At 37.1% G+C, this 17,307-nt stretch overlaps 1 protein-coding gene across 1 annotated transcript in view; it reads right to left on the reverse strand.

Moving 5' to 3' along the window:
* plch2a (phospholipase C, eta 2a) overlaps nt 1-17,307 on the reverse strand; it is a 157,825-nt gene that overhangs the window by 19,737 nt on the left and 120,781 nt on the right. The window contains exons 6-13 of the mRNA XM_073867458.1: nt 17,047-17,174; nt 8,843-9,013; nt 7,105-7,198; nt 5,556-5,759; nt 5,350-5,470; nt 4,964-5,135; nt 2,451-2,558; nt 1,859-2,014 (exon numbers count right to left, since the gene is read on the reverse strand). Coding sequence (XP_073723559.1) covers nt 1,859-2,014; nt 2,451-2,558; nt 4,964-5,135; nt 5,350-5,470; nt 5,556-5,759; nt 7,105-7,198; nt 8,843-9,013; nt 17,047-17,174 — 1,154 coding nt within the window. The remainder of the gene's footprint in view (nt 1-1,858; nt 2,015-2,450; nt 2,559-4,963; nt 5,136-5,349; nt 5,471-5,555; nt 5,760-7,104; nt 7,199-8,842; nt 9,014-17,046; nt 17,175-17,307) is intronic.

The raw sequence follows: 17,307 nt of genomic DNA on the forward strand, positions 1-17,307 counted from the left end.
TATTGACCATTTACATATGCACAAGAAAATCTCTGCAGTATTCAACAACAGGTCCTAATGAAATAACAAATGTCAGCCAATCGTTTACATGGGATAATCAAGTCTGTTTAAAAGATTATAACAACTCAATGATGACTCTTTTTTTTATGATAGACAAATTGGCTGGGTTACAATCTAAACATGAAGGGAATCTTTTCAAAATGCGCAAAAAATAAACAAATGCGAATTACGTGCGTTTCCATTAAATTGTTTAAGTGAATAACGGTGGTAACCAACAGTAAATAAAACAAGGCACGCTTGGAAAATGGAGACAGGACTGCATTTGGTTACAATTGGGTAAGTAAAAAATTTACTAGCAGTGCAACTTGTAATTGTCAAACTGAATGTTGTGCACAGAAGAAGGAATGCAGCATTTTTGATGCAGGGACTAGCAGCAAGGGCATTACGACCACGTCAAGCCCTATATACGGGAAATACAACATCAGCGGAAACAGCTAGACGATCAGTCTCGTGGGTTTAATGTTCGCTATGTAAAAATGTATTCTGCAAATGCGTTTCCATCTCCCATTATTCTCATTTAGGTTTAAAAAACACTTTAAACAAGCACAAAAACGTTTTGCAAATTAAGGGATTATATTTGAAATTTGACATTTTTGATGCCATACTTCAAAATGCACATAAAATCATTTTGATGGAAACCCAGCTAATGACTAAATGATGTTGGCTGTTCAGAGGAAATAAAAGTGCAGACTTTGACCCTTTAAAGTGATCTTGTCTTTAATCATGGACTGTTAATGGCATCTGGTTTATGCACTGTGCAGTTTAAAGGCAAGGTATCTCATTTGATACAGAAACATTTTTAGTTATGCTGGTTGAAAGTCTCCTCACATCCTGATAGCAATCACTATGTTAAGTTCTTTAAATGTATGTGTATAAATATACATATGTGAAAGGCGTAGGACCAAAAAATGTTCAACATGCGGTCAAGCCCGCTCTGGCCACAATTTACGACTAACGAAGAATAAAAGTTAACTTTATAATTGTTAATATTCAGTAATAAGACAAATGTCACCTCCGGAGGCTGCAGCCTTCTGATTGAGAAATGGAAAGTGCGAGAAACTTTTAGCTGAATTAACAACCTGCACAGGAGCCCAAGCGAAATTTTTTTTTTGAAGCAACAACAGGAACCGTCTGAAGAAGCAAAGAGCAAAAACCCGAATTAACATCGGTAACTTTACTGCTTTTCCACGAGATGGAGACATCTGAGGTAGGCAAAGGGTCTGAAAGGGTTGCAGTGTTTCTTTTGGAAAGGTTACGTGATATGATTGAGATGGATTCAGATATTCTACTTTGATGAACATTGTGTTGTTTATGTATTTTGTGTACTTTTATGAATTAGCGTAACAATATTTATGTAGTAGCAAACTATTACATCTACACATCCGAAAATGTGCTGTATCTAATTCCGATTTAAAATACTTGTTTGTTTGTTATTTTGGTAATGTTATTTACTTTGTACGGCAAAGTTTTCTCACTGGTGATTGAGACTTAAATAGGCTTTTGATCTGTGCATGTTCATGTGTTTTGGAGGAGGCGTGGCTTTGGATGAGGATTTAAGTAGAGGGTGGGATCGTGATTTCTGAGCTAGTAGGTTAAAGTTAGAATTTTTCAAAATCAGATACCCAGCCTTTAAAACACATGAGTCAGACCTGAAATACACACATCTGTACAAAGCCACAACGAACCTCTTCAATGCATTTGCTATAAGGAATGAAGAATACCACATATATTTCAGCATATGTATGAAAAGATGCTGCAGTGTGATGTACAGTATGTGTACAGTATATGTAAAGTGTACCTTCATGGCTGATTTCTCATGAGGATTTGCTGCAGGCGGCAGGGCTGTAATGGTGAAGCTGTCTGGATCCTCTCGGTCTCGGATCTTCGACTCCTTCATCAGGTTATCTAATTTCTTCTTGGCAACATTCTCCGCCTGCTTTCGGTTCATAGACGTCTGGAGACGGAGAGACAAGTCAATCTCAAGGGCGCTTGGATCTCAAGGGTAGACTGACTTCGTTAAATAAGTGTTGCAATAGCACAGCTTTTCACAGAGGACACGAAGGTGGAAACCATTCATCACAATATATGGGTCATTTCAGGTTTTAAGCCCTTGACCTGATTTTACACGCAGAAAAATTCATGACAAATGTCTACGTCTTTTATGTTTGCTTTAAGCACTTAGGACAGAAAAAACCTTCATGCAAAATGTATGAGAGTCACTGAACTGCACAGCCAAAATAACATGACGGAGTTAAAATACACTAAACATGAATACGTCTGTGTTACATTTCACCACAAAAGCAAAAGAGAAATGACATTATAAGGCATATCAATTGTAAAGTATGTCAAGTAAGTATATATGTTATACGGTACGTATAAACATCACTTACATCTCCATTCATGAGCTTACAATCGTCCTCCATCTCATCCGCACTGTCCTCATCAGACACGTCCCCCTCTTCTGCGTTCTCATCGATGTTTGGGGGCAGTTTTTTACCCTATGACAGCAAAACAAACATACATAAAACGATAAATACAAAAAAGAAAAATAAACAAAAAATCACTGCGCTTTAAAAATCCATTAAGCTAAAAAGACTTCAAAGAAAAGCAGACGAGATACAGATCACAGCATTCACGTGCATTGATTCAACATCGACATCAATGTGAACTTTAACAATAACAGAAGCCTGTGACACATCCAGAGAAATCAATAGCAGTGATCGATCAGAAGTATAATGACTTTAAGCCTGTACTGTGATCTGTATGCTAATTAAACAAATGACTAACATGGTTTGAGCTCATCTTTGTCTTTCTATAATCTGTTGTTGGCTGCTGTTTAATTAGCACTCACTATAACACCATAGAGTTGTCTGTACTTTATACAGGTTTATAATCTTTTTTATAATGTTTATAATGTTTTACACTGTATGCTGTACTGTATATTGTATATCCATCAGTATTCAGTTGTTCATTAGTAAGAAACGGACATTGCTGATGCAGTATATTTTCTGTGATCTGTAGCCTGTGCCCATCAGTTTGTCGATAACATCGGCTGGCCCAGACTTCGGTCTCGAGTCTAGAACAGCTGTCTGACTTCCAATTATAACACAAAGTCGCCCGTTTCCCAGGCCGCTCCATATACTGTTCAATTCTCAGCCCTCGCGCATTATTAAAAGTACAAGAGGGGCTGGACATCAGCTCATGTCATTAAAACTCGGCTCTTCTACTGCTCTGAGATAAGAAAAATATATCCTCCAAATCTCACATGTAAAACAAGATACATCAATTCTTGAGCCAAGTCCACGATTTTCAAAAAGTCAGGTCACGGATGTTTTCACACTGCATGACTATATGGGGTAGCGTTCAGTCACTGCTGTGTTGATGGATCACGACAGGGGGTTTCACACTGCATGACTTTACCATAGGAAGAACGTCTCGCAACCAAACGCATGAGAGAAGTGACAAGATCGGAGTTCTCACATTAGACTGGGATCATAACTCCTCCACGAACTTCCAGCTGCCCTGTATGTTGCTCTCTCATTGGCTGTGGATCATCGCCTATGTTATTTTCAGTCGGAACTATGGCAAGCCGTTTTAACTTTTATTCATTGAGGTCTTGATATCAACAATTCAATTTTCACTAGTTAAAATTGTAATTCTTGATATCAGAAATGACATTTTTACTAGTAACAATGATAATTCTTGATATCTTTAATTGTATTTTCACTAGTGAAATGTCACCATAGACGGCATTTTAAATTCAATTGTTGATATCAAGAATTACATTTCCACCAGTGACAATCGAATTATTGATATTAAGAAATAACCTTTTAACTAGTAACAATTGAATTATTGATATCAAGAATTCAAATTTTTTACTAGTAACAATATAATTATTGATATGAAGAATTAAAATTTTAACTAGTAAAAATTGAATTGTTGATATCAAGAACTCAACGAATAAAAGTAAAAATGGCTTGCCATACTAGTGACAATTTTAATTTCTGATATCATGAATGGGATTGTTACTAATAATAAAGTAATTTTAGATATCTGAAATTATATTGATATCAGAAATACAATTTCAGATAACAGAAATTAACATTGTAACTAGTGACAATCGAATTATTGATACCAAGAATTAACATTTTAACTAGTAACAATTGTATTCTTGATATCAACAATTAACATTGTTACTAGTGGAAATGTAATTTTTTAAACCAACAATTGAATTTGAATGGCAGTCTATGGTGACATTTCACTAGTGAAAGTACAATTACAGATATCAAGAATTATCATTGTTACTAGTAAAAATTTAATTTCTGATATCAAGAATTAAAATTGTAACTAGTGAAAATTGAATTGTTGATATCAAGAACACAACAAATAAAAGTTAAACCGGCTTGCCATACATGCCAGATATCTTACAGGTGTCTGCAACTTGTCTGCGATTCTCTCAGATCACGTCTTTGATAGTTCACACTGTGTGATTGTCACTCGCGTGAACGAGCACTGGTTTGCCTGTGATTTCGGGCATTGTCGAGGATTTATCAAAAACCTGTCGCCGAATCAAAATTGGGGGGAAAAATCGCACAGTCTGAACAACGCATTAGCTAACACTGAGGATATTAGATCATGTCAACCTTTCAATAAATATGAATGTTCATGCAAAATAATTCCATTTGTTATATTTTGGTACAGTACCTGGTTATCAGTCAGATCAACTTTTAGATTTCAGTGCTTTAGAAATAACCCTGATAAACCCATACTTTAAATTGGTTCTTTCCAGTAATGCACATACAGTGACATGCAGCTGAGCTGATGTCTATTTAAATAAAATCTGACCACAGATCACAGTACAGGTGCACAGATTCAGTGGTGTGGATGTAAATACGTCGATCACCTTGACGAGTATTTTTCCTTTCAGCTCTTCAGGTGAAGGCAGGAGTTCAGACGAGTCTGTAGAGACGGAGGAGATGTCCAGTTTGTCCCCCAAAACTTCGGTCAGATACTGAGCCATCTTCTTCTGCTGAGGGACGCTGCAGTGGTTCTCAATGGACAGAATCACCGGATATCTGGACACACGGAGAGCCCAGCATGATCATTTGAAGATTTGTTCAGCTCATAAATATGTAAATAATAAAACAGCTCATATATCTCATTCCCTGTTGGAGGTGGAAAAACTGTATTTCTGATGCATGACGCCGGCTTTTAACGCCTGCATGTGCTGCTTTTGTGAATACGCAATAAAATCCATTATATTCGCCCTAATCATCATGTATCGCTTACTGGTTTTTGATGAAGGCATATTTGTTGATGGTCTCGATCACATCTTTAAAAAGGATTTTGGACGTCAAAGTGTAGCCATGATGTACAATTGGTTCTCCATCTGGTCCATCCCAGCAGTCCACTAAAGGACGATAACAAAAAGGTTTGATTTAAAATCGATTGTGTTTCATTATCTGCAGATACTATAGACAGGACACACATCTCACCCTCCACACATCTACATCCAGACTGAAGGACCCAGGCGTACATATCCACACGAGACTGAGACATCAGCTGATCACCCATCAGGTATGTGTTATGAGATGAAGCAATGAAGTAATTATTGAGAGGTTGTGTCATGTCCTGGTTCACTTCATTGTGTTCAGGATTGAAGATGTCTCCAGCAGGACTCCGCATGTAATTCGTAAAACCTGTGTGGTTATAAATCAGCTTAGATTTCACATTATCCCATACATTTCTCTGGCCAAAAATATGTTTTAAATATATGCTAAATACATTTTGTTGGCTTAATTAAATATACTTCTGAATTTGAAAATATATGAGAATATATATCAAAATGTATTTCAGGGGCAACATATACATTTCTAATTTTACAACCCATACAGCAAAAAATATATTTTTATACGTTGGTAAAAAATGTGTAAATATAAAATATACAATTCTAAGTATATTTTTGCAGTTGAAAATTAATTTAAATATTTACTTTTAATCTTTTCAATCCTGTTATGTTTACGGATTAGTTTTTTCTTCCAATGCGACCTGAATATTACCGAGCCCCTAAGGTGACATTGGAGTAAAAAAATCTAAAGTTAAGTTTCATGTGCTCACAGAACTTTTTTTAAAGTTTAGTTTTGCGTGCTCACGTGAAACTTTCGCGTGTGCCAGTGAAACAACCGCGCGCACACGTGAAATTATTAATAGTTTCACGTGCGCGCGCAATAGTTTCACGTGAACGCGCCATAGTTTCACGTGAGTGCACAATTGTTTCACGTGTGCGTGATTGTTTCACGTGAGTGCGCGATTGTTTCACGTGTGCGCGATTGTTTCACGTGAGCGCGCGATTGTTTCACGTGAGTGCGCAATTGTTTCACGTGTGCACAATTGTTTCACGTGAGCGCGCGATTGTTTCACGTGAGCACGTAAAAACTAAACTTTATTTATTTTTTGCTCCATGTCCCTTAGGGGCTCCGTAGAATATAAATGCTTTAAAATAAATTGATTATTAAAATATATTTCAAAATACACCAAAAATGTCCAAAACATATATAGGTTATTTCAGTACATATATTTTTGGCCATTTTTTGTATATCTTATGATATATTTAAAATCATATTAAAAAATATATGGGATTCAATATATTCATTCTGTTTACAGTAGCATTGTAAGATGTAAAACTGAACGCTATGCAGATTTAATCATGATTAAATGATTGACTCATGGACAAAGCAGAATAAGAAATCAATACAATAAATCAAACCCATAGGAAAGAGAAATTATAATGTAGATCTACTTAATATCTCACTTGTTCTCCAAGACATCATTGAGATTCATTAAAAATCAAACAGAGACTTTTATTTAGATGTCCTGCTCCTCAAACATCACCGTGTGCAATGTCAGAGGTATCATTATATACCAGAGCATGAGTTTTGATCTCCATAACTCTATAATCTTAATTTTTCCTGATCAATCTAATGAAACTAGCACTTAAGAATCCCTCTTTTTGATAATAAAGGAAGCTTTGAAGAAACCTCATACCGTCTATACCCAGGACACCCAGTGTCTGGTTCTCAGGACAAGGCTCAAATTTGGACACAATCTCGATGCAGTGCTCTTTTGTGACGTTGGTCATCTGAAACACACGATAACAGTAATCATAATAGCGCCTGTAACACATTCACATGCATTCACACACTGAAATCTGACCGCTGACAACTTTGATGGTTAAATGGACTGATGAGTCAATGACAGAGTGTTAAAGCAACACCAAAGAGTTTTGGCTCTTTGCTCACCCTACAGGTTAGAAGCGTAATTGTTCATTACCACTGTCATAAATACTGCAGCATAGCTGGCCCTGATTGGATTGTAGGTCTGCCGTAAAGCAAGTTTTTGTAGTTTTCACTCGGACTACAGGACCGCTACCCGACGGTTGGAAACTTCTTTAGTGTGGTTTTGGCTGATAGAGGGCTGCAAAGCGAATGTGAAAGTGCTGTTCACCCTGTTTTGTGTGGATGAACGACTGAAACTGTTTTGGAAACGTTATTTTAAGGTAAAAAAAACTCTTTGGTGTTGCTTTAATCACTCAGATAATCTAGCAGAGGATGCTGGGATTACTGTCGGCTGTCATTACTGTATCATCATCACCTCTGTTAGCTGCTAGTGGATCTTAAAAGGTTCGGTTTCATTTATTCTCAGGACTCATACAGCATTGGTGTGTGTTGAAGGCCACTTCTTCATTTTCTTCCTGCTGGTAACTACTTGAGACAAATGAGACTGGAGTGGTGTAAAGGTCATTCTGAAGCACACCGTTAGATTGAGATGTTCATTTTCTCGGCTACGATGTGATAATTTATAGTGGACTTTAATTTCGATGTTTCAACTGCGTGCTGATGTTTCAGTGAACATGCTCTTTCTAATGGGGCTTTAATGAACGCCTGAAACGTTGTTTCAGAATAACACCACTTGAATCAAACAACATAAGAGGTTTTATTTGCCATTTAAAGTAATAAGGAGGCTTTTCACTGGAGGTGATTTTGCAAATGAGGTTTCAGTACTTAGATTAATGAACATCACTGCAACAGAATACAAACAATAATTACTGTTGCATTGTAAACATTCAAACTTATCGAGGTGTTGTATGTTAGGGGTAGAATAATTTTAAGTAACGGTTTCAAAAACATTTGCACAATCAAAGTTAGACAGACTCCAGAGTTGTTTCCTGTCTGGGTGTCCAATGAAATGAAAATGAATTAGAAATTTAAATATCTAAAATAAAAAAAATGAATTAAACAATTCCCTATAAACATGGTTTGTTGTTAATAATAAATAATAATAATAATAAAGGTGTTGAGCTCTTTATTAAACCCACAGCAGTCTATCAGTGGAAATGTTTGGTGCTAGTAAAGAGATATTTATGATTTCAAGACTGGTTTCTAGCAGGTAAAAAGACCTCTTCATGGGCAGACAACTTATCCACTGCAGACAGAGAGCAGCCGAAGTGATCACAAACCTTTTTCTTGTAATCTGATTCTGTGGTTAAGTCTGTTAATACAGTGGTTTATTAGGTTAGGCGGTCTTATAAATATCCTTATCGATGTAATTGTCTCAGTGTTCAGACCGCTGAACACAAATCTTATAAAGCTATCCTGAGTGAAGCCTCATTGAATCTGGTGTTGGAGAAATGGCCTGTGGTCACGTTAGCATGGAAAGGTCACGTGGTATTTTCATCAAGCTTGATGTGATGATACCTTACAGTACAGACTGTGTTTTACCTCACCTTTTGTTCAGTCTCCAGGAAGCGAATGAGGTCATCGTTGTCCAGGTGATCTTTATGATTGCTGTAGGTGAGCATCAGCAGGTATAAGTCTCGTCGTGTTGACATCATCTTATAAAACGAACAAAACTCCTCGAATCCCAGCGTACCCTGATTATCATCAGTGTCTGCCTCCTGAAGATCACAAACACACACATTTAAACTAGAAGCTTGGCTAATATAAAAAAAACAACAACATAAAACAATGTTATTATTGTTTCACTATAACCCATCATGTAGACACCATTGTTTGTATCATTGTGAAAACACAGGACAGGTATTTAAGAGGCTGCTGGTTTGAGCCCTACAAGAAAAGAGCAATAAACCAGCATCATTTTGCTCTTAAGCAAGACACTAAGGGCCAGATGTACAAAACGGGGCAAATTAGCGTGAGAGCGCAAATCCAAAAAAGCGCCGATGGGAGTGGTAATATTTGCGGGTTATTTACTAAAAAGGCACAAATTAAATAACACAGGCGCAACAGCTGATTTCCTTAATGACCAACACAATCTACTAAGAACAGCACAAATTAGTTCAGGGTTGCAAATAAGCAGAGCTGTTGAGGTGCAGGTGATCTACTAACACCTGATGCGCTTGAGTTCAGCACCACAGACATCAAAGCTGAAAATTTGAGGTGTGTAATCCCAGCTAACAAAGCCAAAGTTCACTTAAAAGAACTGGAGGACAAAAAAATGAAAGTTTTGAAACACCTGCTATTGTGTGACTTCTCCTAGTGACTCCTCTTTTATTTCCTCCAGCAAATAAAAATAACATGACTTGTCAAACAATATTTTTGAATAATATGTTCCTCTGGCATTACAAAAAAACTGTTGCGTATTAAAAAAATCCTCTGCCTTGTACCACACGCTCTCTGATCTCTGTGATGCCTCTCCTATCAGCAACAATTGCAGCCATTTCTAGCACAAAATGATTTAAGACATGCTTTTTCTGCGTTAAAAAAATAGCAGTAATATCACACATGCAAACAGTAGAAAATTGCATTGCGTGAATCATTTAAATAATCTCCTCCCATAAATTTTGCATCTGAAACTCCTAGAAATGCATGTGCAATAAGGTCAGTCGCAAAAATAACTAGAGCACACCTTTTCAGCGCTAATTACTGTATACATTGTGCATCTTTAGTAAATCCTGACAGTTGTTATTTAACTACAAAATGATAGTTTGTGCTGGCGCAAGCTGTTAGTAAATCTGGCCTTAATGGTTCATCCCTTTCATCTTAATTTTCTCAATTTATGTTGCATTCAAACCATATGACTCAATGGTGGTTCAATGGTATTTCAAGCATTCTGACTTATTAACACAGTTATAGAGTTGTTTCCTCATGCTATACGTAGGCAAAGTGTCAAAAAAGCATTTGGGCGTGTTACAGAGTATTTCTTTGCCGAATGCACATCGCCAGGGTTTGTACAAGTTTCGGACAGTTTTTTATTACGTTTCAGGGGTTTCTATACGCATCACTTATTTATATGGTCTATATATTTTTATTTATTATTTACTTAATCCAAATCATATCTAGACCTTGAATGGTCTCTATAATGGTATCCATATTGATTTCCTGAATGATAATATGCATTATGTATAATAATTTGTTACATTTATATAGCGCTTTTCTGCAGCACTCAAAGCGCTTTACATATGAAAGGGGGATTCTCATCAACCACCACCAATGTGCAACATCCACCTGGGCTGGGTTTCCCGATATAGATTGAACTTAGCACTTAAGAGCGCTTTCTACGTGCTACTTAACGAACATTTGTTGTTCATTTACGAGCGTTTCCCAAAGAAGCATGTAAAACGAGGTTTTAAGTGCTACTTACGAGTCGCTATCCATTTGTCAAGTGCTGAAATGTCACCAATAGAATGACTCGAATTTGTAGCAGAAGCTTGTTTAGGCTAATGATCTTCAGCCGATGTGCACTAATATTTTTAATAATATATTTTCATTATTGTTCAATGATTTTTAAATGTTTTAATAATTTATTAAATATTATTTTCCGTATTTAGTTAGGACTCGTCCCACTGCGTCCCCTTCTATTATAGTTTAGATTATTATTATTATTTGTTGTTTATTATCTATGTTTATTTATTATTATGGATTATTGCATTGTACCGTAAATATTTATTTGGTTTCTTTAATTAGATGCCATTTCCCTTCAAAACAATGTTTAGATGAATTATAGCAGCAATCGGTATGAACCATTTATCAATTTGCTATACCAACTTTTACCAAAATACAAAAAACTTTTACCAACTTGTACAAAATACGTTTTCCATCTTTATTAATTTATGTTTAGTCATTTAAATTTGATTTCTCATTTGAATTCTAAATATATTATATTATATAAAATAAACAAAGAAGAACCCAATAAATAAATACACATTTAAAACATTACATTATTGTCATTGCAGGAGTGCAATTTGCTGGTTGTCCTGTAGGTGACCTTGTAACTCTGTTGTCTTATGATGCACTTATGAATGAACGATTACTCCAGAGCACTCGTAGATCTACGATGATTTTCAACTGTAACTTAGCCTTACGACGCTTTTGGGAAACCCGGCCCTGGATGGTTTAGGAAACTCTTCTTCATAACAATATTATGAAACTCTTTAACATTTTCACCTCAACATCCAATTGAATTCCATATCCAAACCAGCATGTTGGAAGACAAAGACAGTTAACTTTCCCTCTAAAAGTATGACCTCTGATTGGGTCAGACTTCTCTTTAAGGTGTGACCAGTTCACAGCTTAAAGACCCCTACCTAAGAACACACCCTGAATTCTTATGGGAGTTTGAGTCTGAGTTCTTATCTGAGTTTTGTGTGTGGAGCACACACATCTCTTAAGTTTTTCTTTCTGGATACATTTCAGGACTCTCATCAGGATGAGGATGCAAAACTAGACGATTCCAGCGTACCTCTTAGTTTGTGCCAGGCCTAGGCCTTGTGTTTCCATTTTCCCAAGGATCATTTGCATCAAGCTGTTTTTTTCTCTCCTCAATCCTTTCAGCCAAGATCAACTGAAGCCTCACCAAACTCCATCAGGACACTTTCTTTTAATGGGCAAGACATGCAAGTATCATACTTAGTCTTATTCACTGATGCATCACACATCATTATCCCCTTTTAACTAAGGTGCATTCGCATTAAGTAACTAATGGTTTGTTTTAGGCTTTGATCTGCTAAATTACAAATACTGCCATAACTGCTTTATTATTTTCTCTACTTAAACCTTTACCTTCTTCCAATGCTGAACTGCATGTATGTGTGCGTGTTTGTATGTTTAGATTAGTATGTGTTTAGTTAGTAAATAAAGTCTGATTTGTATCACGCATGATGTTGTTTGTAGTTCATGCTCATAATCTGAAGTCACTAATCATTAAAGGTATCGCTACCTGCTTTTAAAGCGGTTGAATCAATTTTAGGATATTCATCTCCTTAGCCAAGAGAGCTACATACTATTATAGATTATAGTGTCTTACTAAACATTTGCTGGACGAGTGTTGGCCAAACACCCAAGAACTTTATCTGATCCACATACTTATAATTGATTACAATCCATTGTAAGTACTTTACTTTTGAGCTAATGTTTGTTTCCCTTAATTGGTATTTTGGAGAATGTTTTTAAAATATTAATAATTAATATAATTAATTATTAATTATCATAAGCCCCTCCTTTAAAATCGCTACACAAGTAATTAAACGTTTTTGCCGCTAATGGATGATAAATAATAATGATAGATAACACAAACTAAATTCACTGTTTAGAGATACATTAAAATGAAGCGTGACGATGATATCTGCTTGTTATAGCTGCTGTAAATGCAACAAGAACTGCATATTTACACAATAAACTGCAAAAGTTTTTATAAAAGGAAATCTACTAGTGATGCACCGATGTATCGGCCACCGATATTTATCGGCCGATTTTTGATGAATTTGAAACCATCGGCATATCGGCAATAGCAAGAGAAAGGCCGATACCGATTGTTTATTAATTAACTGCATAAAGAAATCCATTATATGTAAAAAATGAGTTAACGTTGTTAATAAAATAAATGCTGAATAGCAAAAACCACCTTTGAAGGTTGTTATGCTTATAAATTATATTTAGTTTAGCTTAATTTGTGCCTTTCTTATTATGTTGGTCAGTTGAATGTTAATTAGATCCAATCCCTGTTCAGTAAAAATAATTTGATCCAGAAATAAACTAGCTAATAGACCAACTGTATAGTATTGTATACAAGTGTTTAATATCGGTATCGGCATCGGTATTGGCCAGAAGTTGTCTGTTTAAATCGGAATCGGTATCGGACCAAAAAAAATCCTATCGGTGCATCCCTAAAATCTACAATATTAGTCAATGCCATTCAAGGTAAATGATTTGCATAAGTACTGCAGTAAGCAAGTAAATTAATAATATAACAATCGTTGTCTTTTAGTGATGTGCACTAACATAGTTATAGTTAACAACAATGTACAGTTTTCGTTAAAGTGTGAACAGAGTTGTACTTAAAACAGCACCTCTGCCAGATTATGTTCCCCCCATTGAAAGTGCTGGCTGATTCTCAATACATACAATACAAAATGGTGTAGAATAATGCAAAAGTATGGGATTTTGGAACACACCTAAAGTGTCTGCTTAATGACCAATTACTTTATAACCACAACAGACAGGGAAACCTGTACTGTTTGAAATGATTGTGCAATAGTTGAGGATTGATCCGCTTCCTGGTGTCTTATTCTCTACTAGTCACTGATCATGAGCTATTGTACGACGGAGGATAAACGAACAGCTCTTAATAAGCAGGAGAAACGGCTCATTCCTACAGTCACAATTACACCCCTGCCAGGCTGTGTGAATTCAACACCCCAGAAACAGCAGAGCTTCATATCTCCCACCAGCTCGAAACAACACAAAACTGATTTCTCAGCTCGCTGAATCTCAGCTCAGAGATGATGCTGAGTCAAATGTGCTCATACAGGCCTGCGGTGAGGATGTAATAAACCCTGTGCTAAACGGCTGAGAATTGAAGCTTTATGGTGAGATGCGTGAAACGAGGTCAGATGTTGAAAAGAGTCATGTTCACAGCGTGAAGAGCCCACTTCACACATCTCTCATTCACACCCAAACAATCACATATAACTATTAAACACACATACAGTATAGCATTTTACATATACAACAAATACATAAATATCCATATAATTATAAGGTGAAATGTGTTGTGTCTAATATAGCTGAATACAATGTACTGTATATGTATGACTAAGTCTCTTCAAGTGTGTTTATGCTAAAGGCATCTTTGTGCTATATAATTGCCTTCATCATGTACTGAAATGTGAAATAATGGAAACCTCATGGAGTCAGCTTCCCCTATAATTCCTTACATGCAGTACGTTGATCTAAAAAATTCCCTTAAAATTGTAAAGTGTAATTGCACAGTGTTTATTACATCATTTTAAATGAGTTTTATTATTTTATTTAACCTCAAATTTTTATTAAAAAATTAAGTATTGCTATATGCGGTGAGGTTGTTCTGTATAGTTGCTCTGTGTGTTAATATTTTAGATATCACTCAGGTTGATTCCAGTTTATAAAGCAAAACTATTCACAAAGTGTATCACACAGAGAACCACACAGGTTACTAAATGGAGAAGTCAGAGCCAAAGGTTTCAGATGAGAAATCCTCTCCCATCACACACTGTTGTTTGAGATCAGAGCCAGATTGCCCTCATGTGGTTTACTGTGTCTTACACTAAATGCCATCTGTGTCCCTTTTCAGCAGATGGGGTGGACGCTGATCAAGTGTGAAGCTTAGAGACCTACAAACAACTGAGGTGAGTAAAGTCACACACGCACGCATACACAAACCGTAAATACGCCAAGGCATTGGCTGCCTGATACTAATAAACTATGACATAAATGAATCAAACAGATTTAAGGTCAGCACACCCTTCAGTTCCTTAACAGTTTAACCGATCTGAAGGAATTACTTAACATTGTTGGCTTGCACACCTACGCAATGTCCAAAATCTCTTGGTTAACTACAAACTGGTAAAGATTTTCAGCAAATGACATTTTAGCATGTTTCTGGTAATGTGAGTGTCTTCATTCTCCATGAATTCTCCAATAAATTGCTCCATTGTGGAATGAATAAAGATTTATCTCATCTCTCATCACGTCACGTCTCGTCATGTCACATCATGTCACATCTCATCACGTTTCCTCAAGTCACGTCTAATCACATCACATCTCGCCTCGTCTCATCACAACTCATCTCATAACATCTCACCATGTCTCATCACGTCTCGTAAGGTCTCGTCTCATCACATCACGTTACGTCACATCACATCTCATCACGTCACGTCTCGCCTTATCACATCACAACTCATCTCATATCATCACGTCACATCTCATCACGTATTGTAAGGTCTCGTCTCATCTCATCACATCTCATCTAATCACATCTCGTAAGGTCTCGTCTCATCACGTCACGTCTCAACACATCTCGCCTAGTCTAATCACAACTCATCTCATAACATCTCATCACGTCTCGTCTCATCACATCATGTTACGTCACATCACATCTCATCACGTCTCGCCTCATCACATCACAACTCATCTCATATCATCACGTCACAACACATCACGTATCGTAAGGTCTTGTCTCGTCTCATCACAACTCATCTCATCACGTCTCATCTAATAACATCTCCTAAGATCTCGTCTCAGCACATCACGTTACGTCTCATCACATCTCATCACGTCTCATCACATCTCGCCTCATCTAATCACAACTCATCTCATAACATCTCATCATGTCTTGTAAGGTCTCGTCTCATCACATCACGTTAAGTCACATCACGTCACGTCTCGCCTCATCACATCACAACTCATATCATATTATCACGTCACATCTCATCACGTCTCTAAAGCTCTCGTCTCATCACATCACGTTACGTCACATCACATCACATCTCATCACATCACAACTCATCACGTCTCATCTAATCACATCTCGTAAGGTCTCATCTTATCACATAACTTCACGTCACATCCCGTCTAGTCACGTCATGTCTCATCACATCTCATCTCATAACATCTCATCTCATCATGTCTCATCTCGTCACATCTCACCTAATCACATCACATCTCATCACATCTCATCTCATCTCATCTCATAAAGTCTCATAAAGTCTCATCACATCTCATCTCATAATGTCTCATCTCTTCACACCTTGTCAAGTCTTGTCACGCCTCATCTCGTCTCATCTCTTCTCCTCTCGTCTCGCCTCGTCTCTTCTCGTCTCATCACATTTCATCTCATCTCATCTCGTCACATCACATCTCATCACATGTCATCTCATCTCATAACGTCTCATCACATCTCATCTCATAATGTCTCATCTCTTCACACCTTGTCAAGTCTTGTCACGCCTCATCTCGTCTCATCTCTTCTCCTCTCGTCTCGCCTCGTCTCTTCTCGTCTCATCACATTTCATCTCATCTCATAACATCTCATCACGTCTCATCTTATCACGTCTTGTAAGGTCTCGTCTCATCACATCACGTTACGTCACATCTCATCACGTCACCTCACGTCTCGCCTCATCACGTCTCATCTAATGAAATCTCGTAAGGTCTCATCTTATCACATAACCTCATGTCACATCTCGTCTAGTCACGTCACGTCATGTCTCATCACATCTCAACTCATATTGTCTCATCTCATCATGTCTCATCTCGTCACATCTCATCTCGTCATGTCTCATCTCGTCACGTCTCATCTCGTCTCATCTCGTCACATCTCGTCACATCATGTCACGTCACATCACATCTCATAATGTCTCATATCTTCACATCTCTTCACATCTCGTCTCGTCTCATTTCATTTATCTCATCACATATCATCTCATAATGTCTCATCTCTTCACATCTTGTCATGTCTCGTCACACCTCATCTCGTCTCAACTTATCACATTTCATCTTATCTCATAACGTCCCATCACATCTTGTCACATCACGTCTCATCTCATCACGTTTCATCTCGTCATGTCTCATTGCATCACATCACATCTTGTCACATCACATCTGATATCAATGTCCATCCGTTCAGTTAATGATGTACTTTAGAGGTTTAACATACCTTAAACATCTGCTTGACCTTCTGCCTGGGCAGGTTAACATTGAGTTTGTGGAGGAGCTGTAGGACTTCACTGATGCTGAGACTGCCATCTCCATTCTTATCAGCCTCGGTGAAGGTCTGCTTTAACCATCTGATGAACGGAGTTAAGATCATACAACAATGCAGCCTCACATTCATACTAATGTTCTCCATCAGGACTTTTTGAGTAAAGAGTGCAAACCAAAAAGCTCCACATCATAACATCACAAGCTTCGATTTACA

This window comes from Misgurnus anguillicaudatus, chromosome 5 (assembly GCF_027580225.2).
Source record: "Misgurnus anguillicaudatus chromosome 5, ASM2758022v2, whole genome shotgun sequence".
NCBI classification, from domain to species: Eukaryota; Metazoa; Chordata; class Actinopteri; order Cypriniformes; family Cobitidae; genus Misgurnus; species Misgurnus anguillicaudatus.